This window comes from Meleagris gallopavo, chromosome 2 (genome assembly GCF_905368555.1).
Source record: "Meleagris gallopavo chromosome 2, MGAL_WU_HG_1.1, whole genome shotgun sequence".
Taxonomy (NCBI): domain Eukaryota; kingdom Metazoa; phylum Chordata; class Aves; order Galliformes; family Phasianidae; genus Meleagris; species Meleagris gallopavo.
This window is the reverse complement of record NC_139405.1, coordinates 62,062,627-62,079,428: the sequence shown is the minus strand read 5'-3', so window position 1 is coordinate 62,079,428 and position 16,802 is coordinate 62,062,627. Positions and strand designations below refer to the sequence as shown.

The following is a 16,802-nucleotide window of genomic DNA, read 5'->3' as shown; positions in this document are numbered from 1 at the left end:
AGCCTGAACTTTTCAACAAATTTCTAAGGAAAGTTACTATACAAGAACACATAAAATTGCAGTGAAAAGTCATTTTTAATGGAAGATAACTTCAAAATAGTCCAGAGGAATATGAATAAGCTCACCTCTGCAAAGTCTCCATGTGGTCAGCTGATAAAAGATTTATTGTAAGCTGAGGGGGGGTAGGGGGAGATGGCTTACTTGGGGATCTCCCAGGAAAGAGAAAGTTTATGGATTTTGTTTCAACAAAGAAAGAGCAACTAAAAACAACAATACAAACTAAGCCAAACCAAGATACAAGCGTCCTCTCACCACAGCCAATATTCCTCCATCCACACGAAGATTTTTAAGGGAATTTCCTTCAGAAATGCCAAAGATCTACATCCAGACAAGAGATCAAACTTTAAGCCAAATTTTAAGTAAAAAAAAAAAAAAAAAGTTTGAGTAACAGCATGTAAGACTTACTACACAAATAAAAATATACCCTTAAAATCCACTTTCTTGAAGTTGAACATTTTTTTTTTCAGTAGCATAGAAAAAGCCAAATCACCGAGACAAGGCAAAAAAAGGTAATTTCTACACTGAGACATATCCTGCAGTTTTCTTAGCAACTGGCTTAAAATTCCAACAATTCAGACGTCGTATCTGTAATCTGCAGCATCATCCATTAGCTCTCTTATCATGAAATTACAGAGAAAGTAAAGAGAAGAACTCCTTTCAAGTAGAACAGAGAGAAATGAACAAGGGCTCCAGATCTCACCCTGAAATGAAAAGGCCATTTATTACTGCACCTCAATGACCATTCCGCAACCAAGAGGAAAACACAGAGTCTCCAGTTTTTGTTGTTGTTGTTTCTTTTCCTTTTTTTTTTTTTTTCCTGGCAGTACTAACACTACCAATATTGTCTCTATCTTAACAACAGAGCCACAAAAAACACAGTCCTAAGCAACAAGTTCATTTCAGCTCAGTACTGAATTCGGTGCAGCTTTGAACTCAGAAAACAACCGCCGAGCCTCAGACCAGGTCACTCAGTGCTGCCTGGCACACCCTAACGAATTCAGTTAATATAGTTCATATGGTAGAAAAGTTCATCTCTGCATTCTACGTAACAAAGACTATTCTTCAGACTACGTACAAACTTCTTATAGATTTCTTTATATTGATCTATAGCTCTAGCGCACAGCTACAAAGCTTAAATTCAGATGTAGGAACATCCACTTGGGAAACGTTCTCACCTCCACTCTCCTGATGTATTTCATACAGATTCTTCTTAATTCAAAATCTGCTTGGATTTAAGAACTTTCCTCTTGTACCTCATCTCTAAATACTCATTATTGGCTAAAACAAAGAACAGTAAAACCAAAAGGTACCCAACAAAGGAGTTAAATTCACTCACGCTTCCACTAAAAACTAACTGAAAGCCTGTGCACTCTCACTATGAACTGAGATTAATGATCAAATCCTTTCACACCTAGTTGTTATGCTTCTTTTCCAAATACTTTGTTTAACATCAGTTCACGATATGCTACTTTTGTATTTGTATTTCTAGATGAAAATAATAATAAAAATAAAAAGCTTTAGAATTGGTTAAATCAGCCACCAAAGACAATTAAGTGTACCTAAGGCAAGACACAAATCTTAAAGTTCTCTAAAACTTTAGTAGAACTGCATGGCAACACTGCAGGTCACAGATTTCAGGTACCACAGACACATACTGAAAGCAAGCTCCGTAAGCACCATGAGAATGCAGCCTAACAGTATGAGAATATGAACATCAACTCCAGGATCTTAAAAATCATCTAGAGACAACAACAAGAGCAAAAAGAGGGCTAGTATGGAAGCAAAAAAATTCTGCAATTAACTGAAAGACAACTAATAGCTGTTGATAGCTCCATATAATATAAAAATATGGATGAACTCTGTCATAATCTCGATTCAAAGTTTTCATAGATTCACATCAGCCAAGTATACATCTAAAAATTTTCCAGAATGAAGAGTTGTCTCCTTTCAGTGGAGAAGTGACCTCTGTGTAGCTGAGTACACTTCTACAATGCAGACTTCCTCAACCACAGCTGATACTCAAAGACTTCCTCTCCAGCCCTTTAATAGGAAAGTAGAAAAAAAATGGTTGTTTTTTTTTTTTTTCTTTTTTAATCATGTTTCCAATGGGGAAGTCCACCAATTTTTCTGTCCAAGTTTGACTGGGTAAAAAGAATTTAAGACAGTAAAAAAAAAAAAAAAAAAAAAATCACCACCAAAGCAACAGCTTTAACATGCTTTAAAAACAAAGCAGCCACACAAAGCACCCTCTCTCTCTCTCTCTCACTTCCCCTAACCTGAAAGAAGTTAGTGCAGAAGGAAGTGAGATGAAAGGAGTAAATATATTTCATCTAAGAGTGGTCTCTGCACGCTGTTTTTTTTTTCTTGCTGCCGTCTTTATGATGCCAAAATTGATGTAAGAAGTCCATCTGACTTACCATAGAATCACAAGTGAGGTACTGAAAAAGAATCTCTTTAACAGGGAGCATTTATACTCTGCTTTAAAGCATTTTACAAAATTCTTTGTTGTCAGTACTGAAATCACAGCTAAAATAAAGGGTGATGCTAAATAAACTAGATATCACACTTAAAAAAAACAGCAAGAAAAAAAAATATTACTTGCATTAAGGTAGAAATTTAGTTTTTATTAAATAAAAACTAAGAGAAAAGTCCTCCAGAAATAGGCAGTAGTATATATCTGTTGATCATAACACAAAAAACCAGCAGGGATTTACAGACATTTCTGCAGAGGATACAACTAGTCTTCTCTGCCATATCCCGATGTAGAACTCCAGGCAGCACCAGAACATTTCCTTTTGTTCAGCAAGTCTCCAAATAACTCACTGTCTACATCCCAAACGACTAGAGGTAATCCACCAAGAGCACTACGTTGCCTATTGTGGAAAAGATTAAAGTGGGTTCATCTGATTTTTATTCCAGATAGAGCTGCAAATGCTGCTTGAATACGTACATTAAATATTGAATAGTATCTGAATATGTTTCCAGTATTTATAGCTCAAAAGCTTCCTCTCATGCTGCTCTCTGAAACTGATCTGTAATGTAATTCCTGCTTGCTTCAGGAGACCCCAAGTTACCAAGCTGATGAGTGCAGGCCAGAAGCTTTCTCTAATTTGACAATAGCAAGGAAAATGTGAAATCCTCCATAAGACCTTAGCAAAGATGCAAGTTTGGTGTGCTCAGGTCCCACAGCACTAACCTAAATTCAAAAAGAATTACTGTATGATGCTCCTTGTTTTCCTATCAGAATGCCAGACATCCACCACACTCCAAAATACAGATTACAGGCATATTAAAGACAACTTCCCTAGATGTCACCTTGCCTGCTATTTTTCTATCCACAACTCTATAAATTAGAGTTTCACATCACATTCTACTTAGAAGCTCTGTTCCTTCCAATGCTTACCTAGTTTTAGCTTTTTAGTAGCAGTAGCTGCACTGTAAATATGAATGCATATTAAATAATTGATGTATTTTCTTCACAGGACAAGTAAAAAAATACCCTAGGGAAAGAGAGAAGGCAGGAAAGAGGAGAAAAGGGTATCACGAAGATCCTCTGAGAAGATTAAATGATGTAACAGACTGTTAAAACTTGAATGACAGCTGCAGGGACCTTCAGGTGCTGGGATGTAAATATAGCAGAAGCCACTCCACCAATGAACCCTAGATGATCTGCTTACAGGGCTGGTCCTGCCCAAAGTCCCTCCATACTGTGGAAGGGGATAAGGTCCCGGCACAAAGAACCGGCTGGGAAAGACAGCATGGGTTACACTTTCCTTGGGAAATGGCAAACTCATCTGTGGGATTTCTGTTGCTCAAGGACTTCTGGTAGTAATACAGAAAAGATGGGGAAATCTAATACGTATGTCAAGAAAACTGAATCTTGTGTGAAAATTACCCATAATTTGAGTTGTTCAGACATATGATGCTCTACAGTCATTTGAGCCAATTTCTCAGTCATTTAAGAGATTTCATTACATATTTTTTTCCTATCCACTCCTAGAAATGTTACTAGACTTCTCAAAGACCCCGTGTTTCAATTTTGTTTGAACCCCACAAAAAACAAACAAAAAAAACCCCACCCTACCAGAAAATAAACAGCCAACCTCTGAGCATTCAGTACTTATACTCCACTCAAAAATACATTTTCACTGTTGTAAGGAACAACAGCACCTCTTCTACAAAGAACAGAGTTTAATATAAGCTTAAGTGAAGCACACATTTCTGATTGTCAGGATAGAAAATATTCAAGTAATACAATAAGGCTGACACAAAGAGGGCGGGATGCTTCTTCAGAATGTGAAACTTGGCCAAGTGAGGAAGAAGGAAATCAAGGAAGAATGACGCCAACTTCATTATTTTCCTCTTGCCAAATAACTGAATATTTCACCAATCTTATACCCCTATTTGCCAGGATCCAAATGCTGAAAGACTGACCTCCACTTAGAGAAGTCCAACGATTTCCTCTGAAAATCCATTATCTCCCAAAATCACTGAGCAGAAGACAACGAACACAAAGTATACATGCCAGCTCTAAGGATCCTTCTGCTACCACACCTTCCTGACTGACATTAGAACAGAAACCAAGCTAATATTGGAGATATACACATTCTCAATTCCATTACCTTTAGCAGCATGCTAAACAAAACAAGAACTTTAAATTGCTCATACTTGATTTTACCTCCTCAAACTCTATTCAGCCCTTTACCAAGTTATATTCAGGAGCTCCACTTGTCAGCCTTTCCTCCCCCTTTGCACCCCACAGTAAAAAAGAAAAATGAAAAAAGAGCACATCATACTATGCTAAGGTCCTACTGAAAGAAGGCTTGATATAGGAAAATTAAACAACTTTGTAGCTGCCTGTACCATGCCTCCCTGGCATACAAAGAAGCACTACAATTCAATTGAAGTAATTAGATTTTTTAAAATCAGTTATCAAGGTAACTTATTCAGTAAAAGTGACAGACCAGAGACTCTTCTGGGCCTCATAACATTAAAAGATAGAATAGGAACTTGTTTTAAGTATTCCAAAGAAGTCTATTAAAATGCACTGACAATATATCAAGCACTATGCAGTAGTGCTTTAGGTTTTGAACAGACCATGTTTATTCAGATTTCTAAATGAAAAGAGACAGAGACACAATCAGACATCCATCTTACATCACCACTTCTAGCAGCACATAGACTCACACCAGAACATTAACTCCCTAGTGAAGTTGTTATAACCCTGATCTTCTAAATTCAATCCAGGGCTCCACACTTCACTTCCTTCCACTTTCTTTCTTAACAGAAAGAATGAGATTTTTCAGAACACTAATGGCATTCAGTGTCCAAGAGTAAACTACACAGTCAGGATAGCATAGGATAAGATGAAAACTGTAATAACACACCTTATTCACTAGTAGAGAAGAGTTTAAAAATAAGAGAACTTTGAAAAATCCAGTGTAAAAATCTTTTCCTCCTGCTACATATATTTGTGGGGGCTTTTCCCCTCCTTAAAAGCTGAACTGTACTCATCTAGCACTTAGTGGCAGAAAACAAACAAAAACATGAACACAACAAAAAACCCTTACCACATTAACCCCTATTTACAGAAAGAGAAAACACCTTTTTACATTAATCCTTAAATTAAGAGCACACTGAATTAGAAATTTAGACTTATTCTAACAAAACTAACATCCCCACATTTATGCTTGCTAAGATTTCTTCTCTCAGATTCCTCCAACACACATCAGCGTTTCTCACCTTCAGCAGTGAAACTCAACTAGTCAGTACATTTTCTAATTTTCCTACCTTTGCAAAATATAAATCTTTTGTGATTAAATGAGTTTCAGTGGTGGTTGTCTTCCTCATGCCTTTGTCAAAACCCATCTCCCCCCCAGACCACAAAGGTTTGAACAGAATACAAGAGCCACCTGGCACTATTTTCTAAACCTTGCACTTTCCAAAAGAATGAATGCTTCTGAAATAAAAGTATGACCAAGCAGATGAATTTGAAGGAAAGATAGGGAAAAAACAAAACAAAACAACACTAAAAACAGATTTAAAATGCATTTGAGTTCCATTCCCTGTACCAGTATATTTACAAGTCATTACACATCAGCACAAATTAATTCACCTGAGATTTCCATAATTAAAGATGTTAATATTAAATTCTGAAATTAAGTTTTTGCTTTTTAGCAGACATAGTAAAAAGGAAATAGCAAGGCCACATTTCACTCTCTAAGCATTGTTAAAAATTCTAATGATCTGCTGACTTGTGAGAAAAATTCCCCTCTACAAAATCCCCCAAGAGATGTCCAAAGCAGCACATTGAGAGCAGATGGCCTGCAATTACCAGTCTGGCCTGGCAGTCCCGTAGATCACAATATTCTTTTCTTTTTGTGGGTGTGGGGAGGGAGCAGCTGGAGATGTGGACAGCTAGGTATCATAGGCAACTGCACTTTCCACTAAAAATGTACATACATTCAACATCCAATCCTGTCATACACTCCTTCCACTGTCTTTCACTTTACATTTACTTTTTTACTTACATTTTTACTTCATATTCTTTTCTCCTTTAACGTTTTCCCTTCTGCTAAAAGTTTCTTAAACAAGGTGGCAGGAAATATAATATTAAAGATACAGAAAAATTGACCATTACATGTAAGTACCATGAGATGCACAAACTTCATAAACCAGTTGTTGCCATTTCTCCCTCTTCACTTTCTATCTGAGAAACTCCTAATGCAGCTTGCAATAATACTCTACAGAAAGCACACAAATAGTCAGTCATTAGATAGCAACAACTGACTTTCAAACTTGTGGCTGCATCAGTGTCATCTCCCTCCCCACTCCCATGAAAGAACAGCTATTTCGGTCTCCTCAGTCAGGAGAACTATCTGATGAAGAGGTGCTGTTTCATTTCCTCTTCTTACTCCCTCCCCTCAAATGGTAAAGACCTCAAGAGAAGAGACAGGAAAAAAAAGCAGGCAAGAATGGTTTCAGTTCAGATATTACATTTTAAAATACTGTTCTACAACACATGGGCAAGTCAGCTTGTAAATACATATACAGTAAGCACGAGAGCTTTATTCTCCCTACAATTCCAATAAAAAAGAAAAAAAAGCAGTAAGACTTCCATATTAATAACCATTTAATATTTCAATTTTATACCAAAGAACTTGCATATTTAAATAAAAACATTTTGCCAAACCCAGTCAGGGTTTAAAAATAAAGTCCGAGGAAAGAAAGTTGTAAGGAGTCTCCGACAGAGTTCCTTTCTAACTGACAGATGAAACAGGAAGAAGGGCAGCAGACAATTCCCTCATCTACTAAAATTAACAAGTGTTGCAACAGCTAGACCTCTCCTCCAGAACACTCAGCCCTCGTGTATATTATCCTGAAACTCATATAGTGCAGCATCCCTTTCTTCACCTCTACTGATTCTCCTTGTGCTACCATGTGCTGTCCACTCCTCCACATAGAAGAGCACTAGAGAAAGTTATACTACAGGCCTATTTTCATTTCTCTTACTCTTGAAAATCTTACTGGGACATTAGGCTTTGCGAGAAGGCAATCTCAAGCTTCTCCTCACTGTTTTGCCTCCTCCTTCCATTTTCACATGCCATAGACAGGGCTGTAACATTATGGAGATGCTGCTACCTTAGAGGCTGAAACCTTACTTAACAAGAGCAACTTAAAGGAATCATGATTTAATACAAATTGAGTTTTGACTATCTTCAGATATAGTTGATATGCCCCAAAAAAATCTTTGATTAACTGACCTTCTAAAGGTACCTCAATCAGAAAAGGAAGGTTCAGGGGGGCATGATCCTGTGATTAGGTGTCAAATGCCATGCAGTAAAATGCAAACCTGTTTCCCCAAGAGAAGTAACAAAGTGAAGAATAGTAACCCTGTTTTCCCCGGAAGTCCCAGTGAGTAAGATTTCATTGCTGACACACTTATACTTAAATATGAGAAAACAGTGCCTTTTCAGCAGCTCCTCAATTTCTTTCTTCTGTTTTTACCAGCTGTTTACCAAGCACCATTGCACAAGACATTATTTCCCTGTTTAAGTCTGGCATCTCCTCTAACTGCAGCTATCAAAAGATGAAACAATTACCAGCTTTGTTGCAGAAATGCAAGTTAATGAGCACAACTCACGCAGAAGTAAACTAATTAAGCCTTGCCAAAACAAAGACTTGGTCCAGTCAGAAAACTATAGAACTGCATGCCCTCAACAACTCTGGAAAAATCACCATGATCTTCAGAAACGTACCTTCAAAACAGTTTGGATCGTTTCCCACTCAGAAACATCCAAAGCTTAAAAGTGTACACTCACCTTCCACACTATCAGAACAGGAGGTACCAATCCCAGTGTCCCCGCTGTCGGAAGCTATACTGTGTCTTCTGACAGGATTGCTTTGACTGCTTGTCGCAATGGTTGCGGAATGCCACAGGGAATCAGTACCAGGTAACCATCCCACAGAGGAATAGTCTGAGCCTATAAAGAAGGAAGCCAGAAGTCTGTCATTACAGATACAGAACAGAATTCAACAACAAAATACCAGTCAAGGTGAAAACTGAGCCCTGTCTTTCACAGATTAGGTTTGAAACAAAATCTGTGCCGATGTTTGGTTTTTCTAAATTACAGTCCTTTCGTTAAATGGAATCTTTCCAAGAAGGTCCAGTAAATACACTTTTAATACTTAAAAACACGGTCCTTAAACTGTTCTCATGGTAACTTTACCAAGATACTTATCATCCATTTCTCATCCTTGAATTGATTCTCAACATACAGAAGGATTTTGTGTTGCAAGCATTTAGCTACAAAGAAATAAATGTGTTTCAGCAGCAGAAACCAACAGAAGCATTTGCACTTGAAACAGTCATTTCCAACTGCATAAACCCCACGACTGAGATTATAAAATAAAGCCAGCACTGGTATCTAAAGTCATCTGTTATCTTTTTGTGCTGTATCACAAGACGGACTATTAAATCAAGCAGGCACATAGGCTTTGTGAGAATCCTTATGTCCAGGGTTTGCTGCATTTTGCTTTAAAAAAAAAAAAAGTTTGAAAGGTTACACTTTAAAGCACAATTCAAAGCAGCAAATAGTTTCTCTGCTCAAAGAATTGTTGAAAACATGTCCTATTTTATAGTTGATCAGAAGTGGAAAATAAAACCCCAAAGGACGATCACAATTTCTAATAAGCATACTCTAAACCTAAGCACAGCTTACAAACAGCACACTGATTGTCGTATTTGCACTCCACATCAGCAGAGGCACATAAGAACTCTGGAGATAAGCACAGCTCAGGTTTGATGTTCTATGTAACTGCTCACATACACCCCCTCTAGCAGCAAGCTTTGCATAACACTTTCAGCAGGAAATGACTCAACTATCAGCTTGCATATAGTGTCTCTTAGGTTACACGTGAGTATTCTTAGGTCATTTAAACATTTTTTGCAGCATCCAAAGCCATAAGAGCAATTTGTCTCTGCAAGGACTTCTGCAGCTCACTCTTAATTCCAGCTGTACTCGTTTCACAATAAATCAAGTAGTTCAGAAAATGATGTAAAAATGAATATATATATATACACATATATATATATCAATCATCCCCAAACACGTTTATCTGTAGAAGTATGAACATGTACATACTCCCCATTCAGCAGAGAAATCAAACTTACCAGCCAGAGCAACAGTAGCTGCTCACAAAACCTCTTGTAAAATGAGGAATACAGTATGCACTTCCCTTACTATATGCTGCAATTAAGTGTAGCATGGCATCTCAATTTGCCTTCTGTAAGTAGTTCCTGGAGGTTTTCAATATCTCTGCCCACTTGTCTCAACTTCAATCTCTACTGAGAGTTTCCTCTCTTTTCCATTAACACGTGTTCCTGCCTTTTCTCTTGCCTCTTTAGTATCTCACTAACTCTTCTTTTTTACCCAAGCCTTGTGCAATGCATAGCCTTGCACAATTCATTTCCCTTTCTTCCTCAAACTGCTTGCCTTTTCTCCCAAGAGTCTCTTAACTCTTCATTATCCCTTAGAATACCTTTCAAGCTTAAGGATCAGGCAGCAAAACCTAAAACCAGGGAAACAGGCATGAGTGCCCATGGCTTGCCAGTTGCCAGGCTCCAAGATCCCAACAGGGTGCCACTCCAGTACCATTTCTCTACCACCCTCTCTGTATCACCATCAAACATATTGCCACATGGCAATTTCACATACAGCTGGTAGGAAACTGGGACATTTCTTCTTCTTCTATCACCCAGCACTTCTTTATTAAACATACTGGCTTCTTTGGGAGCAGCAGTCTTCTTCTCCCTCTCTCTAAATAGCTTTGCTCTCATTAACAGTTCCACATTAGATCTCTCAAACTGCATCTAACTATTCCAGCAAGAACTGAGTTGACTTATGAGAGCCTAAGCTAATTAAGTCTGGGGCAGTTCTGATGTAGGAGACATCTATAGCTGCATTTTAAAAGAGAAAATCAGTTAGCTTTACCCTTTATTATGTTTTCCTCCACAATACACATCCTCAGAGACTTTCAGCTTTTATGGCATTAAACAAGTGTTAACAGAACTGCAGCAAACAATGTTACTACCACTGCAAATTAAATCAATGCATTAAGTGCAAAACTCTTTTGACTTCTTGGTTAGAGAGATGTTCGGTATCTGGACATACATTCATCTATGCACATGCTCTTAAAAGGGACAGAGTAATAAAATTATTACTAACAGTAAGAAAAACTTAGGCATAAAACAGCACAGAAGGACAGAATAACATAGGTGAGAAAGGACATTCGGAGGTCATCCAGTCCAGCCAGCTGCTTAAAGCAAAGCTAATTATAATTAGATCAGACTGCCCTGGGACACATCCAGCTGAGCCTCAAACATCTTTAGGGACACATGCCACAACCTTTCCAGACAACCTGGTTCAGTCTTTAATCATTTTCAGTGCAAAGATGATCTTCCTAACACCTCATGAGCATCTCTCATGTTGCAACATATCCCGGAAGATGGAACAGCACAGCACAGCTAGAACTGTTCTAGAAACAGTGCTAACACAGAGGGGTGTAGACAGTCATCCCAGCACAATCTCTATAGTTACTGTAATTCGAAGAAACAGAAAGCATCCAAAGGTGTTTTGGGATATATTCTTAATTTTACACCTACAGGCACAAAGATAATGAGCACATCAAGCTTCAGTTGCTGCAGCACAGTCCAGTGGGAAAGAACAGCAGAAAAGGAACACACCACTTTTGGGGCATGTTTACAGTCCCAGGAACTGGAGAGCACTTCCAAGTTACACTATAAAGACTGATTCTTGAGACAGCAGCCCTGAATTGCTCAGTGCTGATCCACGTACATACCTTCACACTGACCAGCATGAGCGCAGTGCAGGTTCATTAGCTTCAGCTCAGCTCAGACTACCAGACCCCAGCTGGTTTTCAGGGAAGCACTTGTGTCTCAGCACTGTGACCAGGGCCACAGAAGGTCTCCTGGCTGTGGCACTCCCTCTCCTTATCCCATTGGGCCTGGCTGGTTGCATGTAACAGTCCATATGAGAAAGCCTGTCAAAGCTAATGGAACCCAGTCCCAGAAATAGCAATAAATAAATAAAGCAACAAGATAGCAGAAATACACTCATTAAGAAAAACACTCATTAAGAAAGCCTCATCAGTAAGCTAAGGGTTTTGTCTGGTACAGAGTGCCAGACAACAGACCAACCCTCCATTACTGAGGGATGTTATGCAAGCTTCATTGAAGAGACATAACCCAAAAAACCTTATAGACCCCTCCCATCAGTCCAAGTCAGTATTTAAAAACCAATTTACTAGCTTCACATTTGGCACAGTCTTTCAGAGCAAAGTACTGAAGAACCACCAATCATACTGTACTCTGATATGCTTCTGATCTCTTTTTCAGCAGCTCTATGTAAAAAAATATGATCTTCCACACAGCGAGCAGATGACACTAAATAAATCGAGTGTAAAAGGAGAAAGATACACAGGACTGCCCTTGCTGCTCAGCTACACACCTGATTCACCCTGCTGCTGTGATCACCAACCTGCCTATCACCAGCTAGCATCCATCTGCCCAAAATACACAGCGGGGCAAGAGAAGCAAGCCAAAATTTCTAATATGTGCCACCAGACTGTAAGTTACCATTTGACTGTGATCATGGCTTACCACTACAGGAAAATCTACCTTCCACTGAATTTAATAGGAGAAAAACTAAAAAAGTGGCATCCTACCTGGCCATGGTTTCAAATAACGTGACAAACAGACTACAGCCAAAATCCCAAATATGAAAGAGACTTGTTTATACAAGCAGTTGACTGCATCCTTGAATTTAGCCAGCTAGTTTTACTGGCATGGTTCTGTCTCTCCAAACAAAGCATTTAAAACAGATCAGTAAACAACAAAATAAAGGAAGTGCAGGAAGTAAATTACTTATTAAAGGACAGCAGTGGTTGAAGTTACACATCATAAGAACATGCACCTTTTTCTCTGTATTACAGACTGTTGGCAGGAAGGTAGCTACTTAATTCTGGATCATTACCATTCTGGCATGCAAAGACCCCAGATGATCAACATACACAAAATAACAGCATCACTATCTTCGTATTTAGTTGTTAAAATACCTCTAACATGCCGAAAAGTACAAAAAATATTTTAAGTGGCAGCAATTACATCTACCTAGATGCTGATAAAAACACAACACCAGAAGACTTAACTGGCTTCCATAGCCAACTTCTCTATTCCACAGCATGATGCTGACACAGACTGTGACCAGAAGTGAAATACCAGTGACAGCTGGTGCGAATGCATACAACTAAAGGATTCTGAAAGGGAGGTTTTACTACAGTGCTACCAAAACCTGACAACTCAATGCTTTTTCTAATCAGCATGGATGTGACCGGGCTATAAAACAAAATTTCACACCATGATGACAGCAGAAGCTGCCTGAAGTCTTCCATGGACATAGCCAAACATTCAGTCCTAGTGAACTCTGTTTGCTGATCTATAGGAATAAAAGGTGAGGATTCTTGAGAATAACAATACAAAACCTGGCACGCACTTCACCTCTGTGATCTTTCTGCAAAATGAGTTCTGACATTTATTAAAAACAAGTGTCCAAAACAAGTTCCAGGTCTATAATACAACTTTTTCTAAAATCCTGTGTTTAAGATGAGCAGTGGTATGAAAAGAAATTGGGTTCCTAGTGTTTTCAGGAAAACAGCCAGACAACAGTGTGAAGATGCTCTTCACAATGCCCTGGAGGTGGTGGAGTTCACAGCTCTGCTCACCGGCATGAACCAAAGCACCAGAAGGTCCCAGCCCCTCCCCTCCCACCAACACAGCTGAGAGTAGGCGGGTGATGCAGCTTCATGTCAGTGCATGAACAAGCAGAGAGAAGTGGGATGAAGTGACAGCCTTAACTACTGAATCTATACATTTCAGTTTCTCCAAAGCACTTTACAGTGTCAGATAGCAGAAATATGATTCATCCTGAGGACTCGCATCTCTTATTGGTGTGCTTTCTTGACAGAACCTGCAAACTATTTAACTGCATTCTCCTAGTTTTTCAGTTGGAAGCTGAATAGAATCACCATGAACATCAAGGAAGAAAAATTGTACATACGTAAAGGGAAGCAGGAACAAAAGACCAGAATGATTTCAAGTAGAAGAATACTGACATAGAGGGTTTTTCACTGCGTTTCTACTGGTATAATCTGATAGTATATTACCCAGTATATAAGGGTTCATCCATAAAATAATTCACTTATTGGAGGAGGGATAAAAATGTCATAAAATAGCAGCAAGAAAAGTAGAGGAGAAAAACACAAAAGAAAATCCACAAAGTACAGTCCTCAAAGTAAACATGCACTTGATTGGCAGTATCATCTGGAACTTGAGTAGAGTCCTATTTTAAGGAGTATGTACTCACAATATAATTTCCTAAGAGAGCTACATTTTAAGCTGACTGTGACAACACACCTGGTTTCTTTTGCCTCTGGAATTCCTTAGTAAAGATTAAGTTCTTTATTTTTTTAATAAAAGAAATAGATAACTGTACAGTTTCTCTTCATGGATTATAGCTATAAAAATTGACTTCTCTGTAAAACAGTATCTCTAAGCTTTTATAAGCTACATATTTTTATGACTTCATAAATGTGCATGGCACTGTACAATACCAAATCAGCATGTGGCAAGGTCTCTCATGCTGGGAAGTAGGCAATCTAGAAGAATGCAAACTTAGGAAAAAAAACGTGGCAGTTTGACAGAGGAGCTTTACAGAATCTTGCTACTGTAGCTAAAGACACAACCAGGTACCTCACTTGTCATCAAACCACACAGAACAGAAAGCAAGAGGTGCCCATCTTTTTCTATGTACAAAGACCACCAGCTGGCAAGCTTATTTCACTAACAAAAATGGGTTGAGCTGAGAATGCTGTCTGACATTAGCGCTAGTTGGATCTATTGGTTAGCTGCTATGCACAGGCTGGTCACTCTTCCCACCCGCAGATTTGCTTCATAGCAAAAGCCCTACCACTGCATATACCGCAAAAAAGTGCTTCTGGAAGAAAAGCATCCCCACTTAAAAACAAAGTTCTCTTCTAATTTGATCTCCAAAGCTGTTTCAGAAAGGGGAGAAACAGTTGCAGTGCTAAGTGAGGAGTGGAAATGTACAGGTACACTTAAATGCCCGACAGCAACTAGCTCATCACTAAATGAAAGTGCCTGGCCAACCAACCAACTGCCAAACTGCACATTAAGACTGAATCTGAATTGGAGCAAGATAGGCATAAATTTCTGCAAGCTTCACTGCACAGGACAAAATCTGTTCAGCTAGCAGAAAGCTGTGCTCAACTCTGCTAGCTAAAGAGGTACCAAAATCTTTACACTGGCACACTACATAATGACATTCAGATTGATTTCTAGTCAAGAAAGCATGTAGTACCAGGACTCAATTTGTAACATACTTTCTAGGTGTTTTTTTGTATTGTTTTTGTTTTTTTACAGATAGCATCTATCCACATTTATTTAGTATCACCCCAATAGTGAAATTCCCACCGTTGCCAGGAGAGTAAGAAGTTCACTTCCATTTCATCACTGACAGGGCAAGACCAGGGGTTGCATCCAACTCTTGATAGCTCTCCTGTGAGTTTTCCTCTTCCAGAGAGAGAGCGCATTTGCATAAAGCAGAACTTCTACAAGCTGCAGATGTTTCTTATTTCAAGTTTGGCACACCAACCACATGTATTACCTCATGCCTGCTATGCTGGCCTGCCTCTTTGTCTTCGGACTAAATGCACTATTCAACCCACACAAACACAGAATGACGTTCTTAGCTTCCATTCACTTTCATATTAGAGAATGCAGATGAAAAGCCTACCTTTTTAACTTGCTAAGTTTATCACGATATGAAGAGGAGAATGTCTAGGAAAATAAACATGGCTATGCATAAAGTACACATAAATGCAGAACAGCATACCCTCAGGACATTCAGTCAGTTTCTAGAGTGTTAGAAGGCCGTGTACTGTAGGTGAAACATTAAATCCTTTTCTTAAATCCTTTTATCATCTATGTTTAAGCCATTCTTTGCGTTTAACCACATTGATATTAAAAACTACCTCTGTCCTCACTCCGTTTAAAACAGTAAGTCCATCTCCTCTCTGAATAGGAAAAAATAATCACAGCTTCTACAATGGGTTAAAGAACAACAACAACAAAAAAAAATGTAGATGGCTTTATGCAGTTCCCACACTTACAAAAATGCTTCACTTTTTCAAATAGGAACATAATTTCTCCTTGTAATCAGATCTAAAGATATCCTTAGCACTAAAAGAAATTGTAAAGACAGAGACAAAAAACCATCGTCGTCATCATTTCAAGGAACCAGTTTGCCAAAACATAACGATAGCATTTTTCCATCTTTCTTCAAAGAAGCTTAATATGCATTACACACATGGTAGAATCGACTTTAATGTGGATGCACCAAAGATAGAGCCTTCAGGCTGCATTTTTAGAACACATTTAGAGAAACCTGCAGAACATAAAAGAGAATTCCTATACTTAGGGTAAAAGAGCGATACTCTGGCTTCGTGCAAGTTATTAAGAGATTTTCTTTTCTAACTTCTAAGGCTTATGACAAGTTAAAATTTTTCAACAAGCTTGGTTTCTCTGTTTAAAAAAAACAACAAAAAACAAAAAACAACTCATACATATTCAAAACAAGCAAGGAAGAATACTCTGAAATTTAAAAAGAAAGCACAGTAGTTTAAAATAGAAAAACATATACATATATCTTTTGCACATTGTTATGACAAACTATACACAGAATACTTCCAGCCAAAAAATGGTCATTTATGTTCTCATAACTTCTTCACAACTACAATCATTACTGATGCAAAAGCTTTTATTACAACAACTCTACTGAACACACAAGGCCTCTGTTCAATCAATTTGGTGTTTATGATGATAAAGCAAACAAGCAGAGATTAAGATCATAACTGCTAGCTGAGTTCTGCACAGTTCTTAGCAAGATTGATAAAGTTTTAAGTAATGGCATTGTCAATGCCTTTTAGTGTTCCTATACTCGCACTTCCTGCCTTCAATCAGTGCAAGTCAGTGAAGCTTTTATACAAAGCATTTTTATATGCATTAATTCTTAAATAACGAAATGTTACCAGAGGTTAAAATCTGCAAACACAAAAATATCTTTGCTTAAGAGTGTGCAGGAGAG

General features: G+C 38.3%; 1 protein-coding gene across 5 annotated transcripts in view; it reads right to left on the bottom strand.

Moving 5' to 3' along the window:
* CEP85L (centrosomal protein 85L) overlaps nucleotides 1–16,802 on the bottom strand; it is a 139,925-nt gene that overhangs the window by 84,785 nt on the left and 38,338 nt on the right. For 4 of the 5 annotated variants that reach the window (XM_085217409.1, XM_085217408.1, XM_085217411.1 and 1 more), the window contains exon 2: nucleotides 8,382–8,543. The exons of the other annotated variant lie outside the window; for it this stretch is intronic. In XM_085217409.1, the coding sequence (XP_085073535.1) occupies nucleotides 8,382–8,543 (162 nt within the window). The remainder of the gene's footprint in view (nucleotides 1–8,381; nucleotides 8,544–16,802) is intronic. 5 annotated transcript variants of the gene reach the window in all.